General features: G+C 38.9%; 1 protein-coding gene across 1 annotated transcript in view; it reads right to left on the bottom strand.

Moving 5' to 3' along the window:
* The window catches only part of LOC126375861 (atrial natriuretic peptide-converting enzyme-like), a 161913-nt gene that overhangs the window by 113933 nt on the left and 35876 nt on the right, over window positions 1-12104 (bottom strand). The window contains exons 2-3 of the mRNA XM_050022932.1: window positions 7433-7628; window positions 6519-6580 (exon numbers count right to left, since the gene is read on the bottom strand). Of these exons, the coding sequence (XP_049878889.1) occupies window positions 6519-6580; window positions 7433-7628 (258 nt within the window). The remainder of the gene's footprint in view (window positions 1-6518; window positions 6581-7432; window positions 7629-12104) is intronic.

The raw sequence follows: 12104 nt of genomic DNA, 5'->3' as shown, positions 1-12104 counted from the left end.
ATAATTATAGCGTTTGATCTGTCAAAAAAAAACTGTTAAAAGCAGAATGTGTCAAATGTAGAATGTGTCAAAAGTAGAGTCTAGCAAATGTAGAATCTGTTAAAAGTAGAATCTGTCAAAAGTAGAATCTCTCAAAAGCAGATTGATTATGGAAACAGGTAACCATCGGGAATTGAACCCGGGCCCAACGCTCTAACCACTAAACCACTGAGACCAAATTAGTGTCTGAAAATAATTGACCTTTTGTCTTTGATAATTACGTTAAATAGTGTCTTCATTTCGTCACAACACGACCGGAATACAGAGTAAAAATAATATCGTGTTGTCCAGAGTAACCGTCAAATAGAAGCTTTTGCTGAGAAATTGAATTATACTAGGCTTTCATATAAACGTTTATTGTACTGTAGTAATAGTATTATATACATTATATTATGTAGAAATATTACAAAGGTAGGTATGTACCTATGCCTGTTACTTTATTACAAAATCATTTATTTTTATCAGACAGATATTGAGATGTCTCATGCTCACATTCTTCTTCTCCTCTCCTATGGCTTGTGAGGCCAATGACCCAACTCATCAACCCCAAGGTTGGTCGTGGAACTCACACACCAGTGTCACGGTTATTACTGAGCCGCCAAAGGCCCTTAACGTGGCACAATGAACATCTATATACTTAAGTCAATTGTCAGCCGGGAGTAGAGTAACGGCCTCTGTGGTCCAGTGGTTGAGCGTTTGAATCCCGATGGGGACATATCACAAAAATCACTGTGATCCCTAGTTTGATCACCTGATTGTCCGAAAGTAAGATGATCCGTGCTTCGGAAGGCACGTTAAGCCATTGGTCTCGGTTACTATTTACTGATGTAAGTGAGTAAACGTTACATAAGCCTTGTCAGGTTCCTTTTGCAGCTCAATCATAACTCTGACTCCAGGGTTCATGAGGCTGGTATTCCACCTCACAACCCACATGATAAGAAAGTCGAAAGAGGAAGACCTAGTGCATACTGCGATTAAATTAAGGATGTTTTAACGAAAGGCCATGAAGACTTTGATGAGAGTGGAAGGAACGAAAGTGGTCAGGATCATAGTAAGTGGCATTCCGTTGTATCTGCCTACCCCAAAGGGGAGTACGCTTGATCTTTTGTATGTTTAATGAGTATGAGATCAGGGTTGATGAGGTTGGTATTTCACTCCACAACCCACAACATAAGTAGAAGAAGTTTAAGTTCATGTTTGTATAAAAGAGTGGTTATTTAAGAACATATTTTTTGAATTTTATAAATTTCTTTCCTATAATAATGTATAAGTACACATAATTAATGTACGTACCAATGACATGTAGCTTACGTTACCAATAAAGATTTGTATTTGTATCATAGATAATCCTCCTCCAACAACATGATGAACTAATGTTATGGGCGATAGGCTGATCCCTTATCACCATAAGGTTCATCATATCCATCTTAGGACTTCGTATCAACAGTGGCTGCAAGTTGTCTTTGATTACTTGTGGCTCTGCCCACCCCATTTGGGATTACGGGCATGAGTTTATGTATGTGTATGTATGTATCATAGATAATAATTGAGATATCACGTGGTTTCCAGTATCTATGCCCGGTTAATGTCAATGGACTCGCTCCCTATTGCGTGGGACTTAAACATAGCTGGCGAGGAGTGAGTGTAATTAATATATGCTTTCCACTTCTGCGTACTCCTTCGGGAACACAAACGAGATTTTCTGTTACGTCCAAGCACCAATATTATTGTTGCTATTATTACTAATAAAACAGCCCTCGATCTTCCCACTACAGGGCCAAGAAAACACGAAAAAGACCACGAAAAATATGGCGCGACAAGTTAGACCGCTTTTTGAAACGGTGGCACGAACAAGCTGGGGACAGGGAGGAGTGGAAGAAGAGAATATAGGCCTTTGCCCTGCAGTGGGAAGCAACAATAATAAAAAAAAATATTGCCGGTAACATTTTACATTTTTCTTTAAGAACTAATTAGGTATAGCATTAGGTAACCTTCACCAACCCGCAGTGGAACAGGGTGGTGGAGTATGCTCCATACCTCCACTTGATTGATACGTATATAGCGTATTGAGACGTATGTAGCCTGTTTATGTTATGTATTAGGTAAGTGGGCAAAAGGAAGTGACTCAGACTATGCTGTGAAGGATCCAGCGCTGGTTTTGAGCCACAACACAGCAAGAAAGACTCCATAATTGTTTTTTATACTTTTCTCTAAATGTCAAATGTTATCGCCCACGGATGTACGGGGAATTCACATCCGTAATGACTGTAAAACGTATCGTAGGTCGTATTTTATAAATAGAGAAAAAATACTATGAAACGTACCGATTTTATACCAATTTACTTCATTATTTACTTGTGCTAAGTGAGGCCGAAACTTCCGACTTGCTTATTTGTAATTGTTTTAGTGGAAATTTGATATGATGTTGTTGTCTTTTTTTTGTGTGGCATCCTTTTATTATAAACTATTTCTATTCTATTCTATTTATCTTTAAAAACATACATAGGACATAGCTGGCGAGAAGTGGATGTAATATTGTACCATACACTTCTGCCTACCTTCGACGATACAGGCGTAATGCTATGATGTTACTTACATACATAATCTCACACCCGTAAATTCCAATAGGGTCGGCAGAGCTACAAGTTATGTTGATACCTACAAAGTCCTAAGATGGATAGGATGCACCTCATGTTGACAAGGGATCAGCCTATCACCCAAAACAATTTTCCATTCCAACAGCTACCAACGGGAAATTATTCAGAATTCGGTCCATAAACTTCTAGCGTTATCCCGTTTCCACAGGGTCCGCTTACCTAACCTGAACATTTGACAGGTCCGGTTTTTACAAAACCGACTGCATAACCTTCTAAACCGCGGAAAGAAAACCAACTCAATACAGCTTAGGTCACGTACCTCCGAAATGCATTTCTCAGGAATTATATTCAGGATTCGGTTGCAGGCAATAATTAATTGACTGCGCAAATAGGGGTACCCTTTACACAACTGCCTGCCAACTGCCAAGAGCCAAGATCGGAGTGACTATAGGCCAAATCGGGCAAATGCCCGGTCGCCTGTAGGGCCGATTACCGCCAGCCGGCTAGTCTGGCTCGTGGCTCATTCCACCATCGACTCATCATCATCAATTTAAGAGCCACGATCTTATCGGTGGAGCATTTTCCTGACTTCCCTATACCACCACTACCAAATATGCAAGCAAGCAATCCGTCCGCGTCATCTCTTCATTTCAGTAAATTTGGGGTAGTTGAGGTATCTCCTAGCGGTCCACTCCGGATAACAGCACGGCACCACTAGTTCATGATCGTGGTAACGGCTGAACGATCCCACCAGAGGTGGTAGGTCCCGTAAGGGGCCGAGGGCTGCCTGGTTTTTTATCAGCCTCTCACGTAGAAAGCAGATCGTCTCTTAAATGCCTAGGCCGGTGTCAAGTCTCACCCCGAGCCTGATTAGGACCCTTTATGTCTACAGAAGTCATCTACTGCGTAATAAGTTTCCATCCGTCCCTTCCGCTTTCCGTCTTACTTCGAAGCGGAAACAACGAACCCTTCCCTCATATTTCCAAGTCCCATCAAACTCATCCGAAGTTCTTCAAACTTTGCACAACGAACTTATTGTCAAATTCAGGTCGGGTTTGTATTTCATCCAGATAAAGAGAAAAAACATAGGTTTGCAAATGGCAATAGGGTCGCCCCCTATTACATGGGACTTAAACATAGTTGGCAAGGAAAGTAGATACACCTCTCCTTACCCCTTCCTTATAACGTGACACAATGATATAACTCCAAAAAAGAACTGACTGCGCGAACGATGCGGAAGAATTTTGGCATACACCAAGGAGTAGGTGGTCTGTAAGTTTCTATTTTCCATATTTCTGCTAAAAAAGATATATATTTTATTTGATTTACTTTGGGCTTACTTATATGATTTTTCTTTTCTTAACTACGTTATTAGGTTGATCATAAAAAGTAGAGTAGTCATCATAGAAGCTGTGTTTTTTAAGGTCTGGAAATATTTATTTGATTTGGATTAAATATAGACCCGTGATCATTGTCAATACAAACACCCGGAAACTAACTCTACTTACTTAATAAATTAATTAACAGCGTTGAATAAATTTGCGGATTTAAGAAGATAAATGATTTAGTCATTGAAATTGACTGATTACGCAAAAGCGTTCTACTCGAAACTTCTAGAAGGCTCGGCTAGAAACTTCGATGGAAAATCTGCTTGTATAAGAATCGATGAAGGATTAATTTGAACTAATACAAATAAGGTATTTAGCTGATATTTAGATAGTTATGTTAGGTATTGCAATAGAGGCGCCCCATTTTACGTGGAACTTAAACAAAGCTGGTTCTGGCGCTTGACGTACTTATTTAAGTACACAGAATTCACAGAATTCGGATAATTGGTAGTGCGGAAAACAAACTGAATTAAATATATTTACAGTTTTTTTAATTATCATACTGTATTATTCATGTTTTTGCACTTACTTACTTATATATTAATTTAGTTTTTAAGTATTGTATTATATCTTTATTACGGTTGAATTTATAGAATATTATATAAGAATATTCATCTAAATTGCAGTTTTATTTCAACATTTTTTCAGCCACTACTTCTCACATTAAAAAAAAAATGCACCACTGTAGAAATAAAGACGTACCTTCGAAGCTTTTACTCTTATTTTTTTATCATTTTTATATTTATCTTCCGCTTCTCTCCCCAGAACGCATCTATACCGTCTATCTCCATGCGCATCGAACTTTGAAACATCAAATGAAACCACAACACAAGGAATAGAGTACCTATTAATTGCCCGTGCTTCTTAAGGGGTAGTTAAAAACGTATTACTTACTTTTTTCTTTTTTTTTTGCTTGATATTTTAATGTTTTTTGTTTTTGATCTTCACGGCAGCCGGCACGAATTATATCGAGGGTTCCGACCAATACAATCACGAATGCTATCTACATAGATAGACGTTGTATGGTTATTGGTCAAAGCCGTTGATATAATTCGCCGATGCCGTGCCGCGAGAACAGAATCTATCGCTAAGATTTTCTGATTTATTTTATTTTAGGCAGGAATGTCTTGGGTTATATTATTGGCCACTTGTGCTTGTGCTCATTCTAAAGACACACGGGAGTGTATTTTGTGGATTTTGATTAGATAAGCCTGTAACTCTGGTTTTTTATATTACTTATTGCCTCAGATGGTATTAACTACTTTTGGCCGGACAAATGAGGAGCGCTGAGGGATCTCACCTGGTACAAAATTTAAGACAACGGATGACCAGAAGGTGGTCTCGAACTTCAGCTCGAAGTGTTATCTGAGGGGATTTATTTATTTTATTCTAAAATACAGAGAGCCATTACGAGTACAGACACTCCAAATCGACCATGTATGCGATTTTACTTACTAACATACCATTAGTGAGTTCCGCCAATGTACATATATACAGGACGACGGAAAATTCCACTTAATATTAACTCAAAATCATGGTCTGAATCATCCCCCTGTGTATTTGTTGTGATGTCACTAAAACCATGAATTATGGGTGTTAGTGACACTATAACGAATACTGAGTGGGATGATTTTGACCACGATTTTGAATTGTTATAACAAGTGGAATTTCCTCTCGGAAAATTCTTGTTCATTTTTGTGTTTTTTTTTTAATTATTTTCAATTCCACAGTTTTGCGACGGAAAATTTCGCTTGATATGAACTCAGAATCATGGTCTGAATCACCCGTCAACGTTTTCGTTACGATGTCACTAGCACCCTGTATAAATTTGTATCTGGGTTTTCATAAGTAATTGCTTTGATCGCACGAGTAGTTCGAGCTGTCGGTGAGTGCATCCCGAGGTTAGTCCTAGCGATGTCAACCACGTAAATTGACGGACGATACCTTGCCGAGCGTGTCATATCGGTTACTATGCACCTTAGGCACTCACTATGTCAGGATTGTGGATGTACCCCCTGAATACTTTAAATATAAATATAAGACCAAGGCCAATCAATCGACAAAGTCAATTTGTTTGCGCCGACCCAACGCAGAGGGATGTTGTAAGTTTCACCCTTTTGTCTATGTATCGTAGCTCCAGAACGGATGGTCCGATTTAGATGCAGTTTGTTTTCGTTTGATAGTTGATATTAGCGAGAAGGTTCTTAGATATTAAAGGTTCTAGGGTCTGATGATAAGGTTCTAGGGCCAGGTGGTCAAAGGAACTCGACAATAAAATAAGAATAAAATAAATTTATTGCCAGTAACAATTTACATTTGCTATAAGAACTAGATAATTATGAATATCACGCATACGGGCAAAATTACGCAAGTCCTTCGAGTTAGGGCTTGTTTAATTAGTCTTGATCAGCATTCTGGCCCTAGGTGGTTGGTATTCAGCATCTGATGATGACTAGGTGGTTAAAGGATAAGAACTCGACAAAATGACGTAAACCCCTCGAGTTTGGGCTTGTTTGATTTGTCTTGATGAGCACTCTGGCCCTTGGTATTCAGCATCTGATGATGACCAGGTGGTTATAGTATAAGAATTCGGCATTAAAATGACGCACGACCCCCGAATTTGGACTTGTTTGATTTGTCTTGATGAGCACTCTAGTCCTTGGTGTTTGTTAGTGGTTGGTATTCAGGGTCTGATAATGACCAGATGGCAAATTGTGCGGAACACTATGTACGCGAGTCAAACTCTCACTTGACTGGCTTTTGTTTAATGTTTTTCATTACAAATTTATTTTCTAACATCTTAAAATTCTCCTCCATAAGGTGAGCTTTCTTTTTATATTTGTGGCTTACCTAATATTATCTTTCTGCTAATTAAAAAAGAAAAAGTCCATTGAAACATAATCATTATGTACCACCTCGTGCGAGTACTATTAAAGTACACTATAGTTGAATATTGTTTCACCAACTTAACTCCCAAGAAACTTGCCAAAGTTGGTCGGTAATTATTTGTTTAAGTTATAAATTTATTGTAAACTAGAGGTTCCAAACTATCTCCTAAGTTCCACCACCGCACAACTCAATTAACAAACACAAACCAATCAAAATTCGATTGAACTCAACAAAACTCACAGAAACCCGACAAAAATATGTAATAAACTTCCCAAGGCAACGATCTTAAACGCAAAACATATAAGAATAATAAAACACCGCTTATAAAATTGTTTCAGCCAAATATAGGTACATGTACAAGTGTCAAAACTGTATAAGGGAGGCAAACATGAAATTGAGCTGTAAGACGTCCACATAAAAATCATTGTTACACAGAACTTACCCGCACGTATCTTCGCGTAATTCTCGAAGTAGAAAAGTTTTTTTTTTAATATGGTTAGAAAATAAATGGCGGGTGACACGCCGCTCGGGGCGGTGCGCGGGCCGCGGCCCGGCCGCTGACTGCGCGAGATAAACACGTCCGCCGCCGCGAGCGTAGGCGGTCGTCTGACGCCCCCGCCGCCCCCTCGCGCCGACCATGCCACCCTCCCCCACCGGCCTCGCAGGCTCGCCCGCGCCGTCCACACCGCCGCCGCCGCCGGGCCAGATGTAGCATCTACGTACAGTCTCCACGCACCTTTACAATCTTATGTTTGCTCTTAAGCTCGAAAACTTGAAATTCCTTGGAATTTATGGCGTTCTCAGAACGTGTAGCATCTAAGATGTGCGTTCATAACTTTGTTGAGGAATTATGACTCCACTCAATTGGGAGAGCAAGAAGACCGTTTTGATTCGAATTTTTAAAATATCGTCTCATTAATCTCGAACCTCTTCTTTTTCTTTCTTCATGCTGAAATCAAAAAACGATTTAAGTACATCATTAAAATTTAAACATCTTTTTACTATTCCCGACATTTCACTTGGTACAGAAGCATACTCCACCACTCTAATATGGAATATCGAGCTGTCTTCTGGTTTGAAGTTCAAGGTCAGCCAAAACATCACAGATTTATAAATATAATGATATGTTTTTCTAAAGCCACAGCCACCCTTACCAGTTCTCAGTAATATAACCCCCTCGACTCCTCTTAGAAAAAGCAATAGATTCCCTGAAAGGATTTATGATTTATGCAGCCTCCGATTTTGTTGACAGATTTTGTCTAACAGTAGGTTCTGTGAATCGTGAGTACTTAGTTCGTCTTGCGATAGTTGTTACCTTGGATAACCCCAATTGGGACCCCAAGTGTACAAAGTCATGGTCTTCCTTTGTGACCTTTAAAAGTAATTCTTGCTAAATGGTTTTTTTAATAATCAGTTTTGAAAATCCGCTAAAGATGTATTGTTTTGCCGTGACTTAATAGGTTTGCTTCAAATGACATTAACTACTTGGCCAGACAAATGGGAAGCGTCAGCGCTTCCCGTCAGGGCTCTCATCCGGAACAAAATTCAAGACAACAGGCCTGAGGGTGCCCAAAGGGCGTCATCTGAGAGGATTATAGAGGTATTTGATTTAATAAATCGACCCTGGTGGGTCGATAGCGATAAGCACTGAATGAGGGTAACTACTGCTAACTCGTGTGATGGTCACTTGTCTCAATCCGTCTAATTGATAACCCGCCGCATTACAAAACGGCTAGTCATAATGCGAATTACATAATATGGCTACGAATTCTACACACATTTAACATAACATGTGTGTGTTGTAGGTTTCACCTAAGTAGCCTTTTTATTATTATTATCAACCCTGGTGTCAGGGTTACTATTGAGCCGCTATTGAGATTGGTTGATGAGGTTAGTAATTCGCCTCAAAACCCACACGATAGAAGAAGAAGATTATTATTATTAACATAAAAACGAATGAACGTTGAATGTTTTGCAAACTCAGAAAATAAAAAAGACAAAACAAAAGAGAAATGGAAATAGTACAATAGTTGTATCTTTCTTAAGACGCTTATACCAAGTGTGGCTGCAAGTTGCCTTTTTATTAACCTGTAGCTCTGCCCACCCCATTAGGGATTACAGGCGTAAGGCATTAGAAATTATGTAAGTATACAGGATGTTAGTGACATCGTAACGAAAACTTTAAGGGATGATTCAGGCCATGATTCTGAGTTGATATCAAGTGGAATTTTCCGTCGCAAAAGTATGGAACGGAAAATAATTTTAAATAAGCTCTAAAATTTTCACGACTTCTCCGACAGGAAATTCCACTTGATATCGACTCAGAATGATGGTCTGAATCATCCCCTTCAGTATTCGTTACAGTCTCACTAACATCCATACCTACTTGTATGGCTACTGTATGTACTTGTATGGGGTGTAAGTGACATCGTAACGAATACTGAGAGGGATGATTCAGCTGATTATTCCGAGTATAATATCAAGTGGAATTTTCCATCGCAAAAGTAAAGAATTGAAAATAATTTAAAAAAACTAAAAAAATAACATGAATTTTGCGACGGAAAATTCCACTTGATATTAACTCAGAATCATGGTCTGAATCACCCCCTCTGAGTATTCGCTACGATGTCACTAACACCCTGTATACATAATTTCTAATGCCTTACGCCTGTAATCCCTAATGGGGTGGGCAGAGCTACAGGTTAATAAAAAGGCAACTTGCAGCCACACTTGGTATAAGCGTCTTAAGAAAGATACAACTATTGTACTATTTCCATTTCTCTTTTGTTTTGTCTTTTTTATTTTCTGAGTTTGCAAAACATTCAACGTTCATTCGTTTTTATGTTAATAATAATAATAAAAAGGCACGCATAAAGTCACGCATTCATACAGTAAGCATTTAACCTTTACTTACAAATATTCTCCATATTTATGGTCCGTTCAAAGCCCTGGAATGCGAGTGTTCACGTACGTTCACGTCTTCTCGAGTCTCATTAGACAGGGAATTAAAACAATATCGTCACATACCGCTCTGCCTTACAAATCTACAGAAACAAGCTCCTCTCGCGACATAAACTTGCCCAAGGCCCGATTCAGACTAGCCGTAAGCGAGCGCATGCCAAGAAAAATGTACAGCTAAGTAAGATTTGGCTTTAAACTGCGCGTAATGAGCGAAATCGGAGCGTCAGATATTAATTCCTATAGAAGTTGACTATCGTATCGATCGTCATTTGTTTCGAAATTAAATTAAGAAGTTGATGAGGTCAATCATGGGTCTCTTTTTTTTTGACGTGACTTATTGTAAATTTGCCGCTAATGGCATTAACTATTTGGCCGGACAAATTGGGAGCGCTGAAGGCTCTCACCCGGTACAACGTTTAAGACTACAGGCCTGAGGGTGCCCAGTTGGGCGCGAACCTCGGCTCAGGGCGTCGTCTGAGAGGACAAATATTTGAAAGAATTAATCGACCCTAGTGGGTCGATAGCAATAAGCGCTGATTGAGGAAAATCGTCAACCACGCCAGCGTGGTCGGTATCGGAGTCCTAATGTATTTGGTGTCGCGAGCTGGTTGGCCGCCTCTTTGGCTACAAATCATTGGTCTCATAATCCACACAATAGAAGAAGAACTAAGAGATCAGGATATTTCGATCTAATTTCCTCTTTATAAATTCTCTTTAATACTGGTAAGTACTGTAAAAATAAACATGTTCTTCTGAATTATAGACCTAAGAAGGTAAAAGACAGAAAGAAGACAGAAGCTTAAATAGACGATTTAAATAGAATAGGTTCGTACGAACTCAGCTCGTAAGCGTTATTTATTGGTAAGTTGTACTTATAGTTTGTACCCACAATCTTTAAATTTTTACATTTTTCCTCAACTTATGGTTGTCTGAAAGAAATCGCTTTAAGCGATAAGGCCGCCATTTGACATGTACTTTGTTAAGAGTCATTTGTAATTATTTCTTTTTTTGGTGCAATAAAGTGTATTTGTATTGTGTTGTATTGTATTGTAATGTATTGTATAATAAATAAATAAGTATTTGTGGTGTGCTCCGAACCGCGCGGTCTGAAGCTGACCTTGTTCGTGTTCTTAACAAGGATACGTAATTAGTGTTCTCAGTTAAATTAATGATGAAACTCCGTTCAAATGGAATTAGCCCGAGTTACAAATTGTACGTGAGAGAGGTACATGGTAGAGGTGTTAGGAATATAAAATATAAAGCAAAACATTCTAATTTCTAGAAATAACACTTCTAATAGCGCTCTTAACCGCGCTTGTATGAAACGATTGATGAATGTGAATTAAGCGAGAAAATTATTTCAGGATCGAAGCAAATAGAATCCAAAAAAAAACGATTTTTTACCTCGACCAATAGAAGTACGACATTTATGTACGTAGATAGCTTTCGCGGCGTCTATTGGTGAAAGCCCTCGGTATAATTTGCACAACATGCGGCTTTGGCGGCTCAATAGTAACCCTGATAGCAGGGTTGATGAGGTTGGTAATCCACCTCACAACCCACAAGACAGAAGAAGCACGCGGCGTGGACCCATGCCGCCTATACAGGACAGAAATATAGTACACAGCCTTGTGCGCTATATAATATCAGGAAAATTAACTGGAAGTCTAGACAGCCTACATTGAAGTAACTCGTATACAAAAGTAAAAACACTTGCGCATATAAAAGTAAGTGCGCAATGTCAACACATGTCAAATACCAATATTGCTTGTAGGGATTGAGAATTGCTTCAATGTTGCCTCCCCCCACCACAACCCCCACCCCGTGTTTTGAAAGCAGTCACTTTCATCAATCCATTTTCAAAGGAAATTAGTCTTTCAATTTCTCGTTAAATATTATTATATTCCGATCAATCCTATTACGTTGGTCTAACACAAAGCTCCTTGAGGTGTGGGTATTTAGTTCAACTTGCAATGGTTGTACCTCTGACTACTCCATTGCGATATAATAGTAAGCTTATCGGCCACTATACTTACAGGATGAACAAAAAATAAAAGATTATCCTTTTTAATCGCACGAACTATAGCAATAATATTTTTTTTCTAAGAACGGCCAATACAATCAACAAGCTTAACGGTTTCAACCGCTTTGATATGTTTGGTAGTAGCAATCAGACCGTCAAATCATTATCTCCCTAGCATTATCCCGTTTTTCCACAGGGTCCACTTAC

The sequence above is a fragment of the Pectinophora gossypiella genome, chromosome 2 (genome assembly GCF_024362695.1).
Source record: "Pectinophora gossypiella chromosome 2, ilPecGoss1.1, whole genome shotgun sequence".
NCBI classification, from domain to species: Eukaryota; Metazoa; Arthropoda; class Insecta; order Lepidoptera; family Gelechiidae; genus Pectinophora; species Pectinophora gossypiella.
Note: the sequence above shows the minus strand (reverse complement) of the source record. Positions and strands in the feature narration are given on the sequence as shown.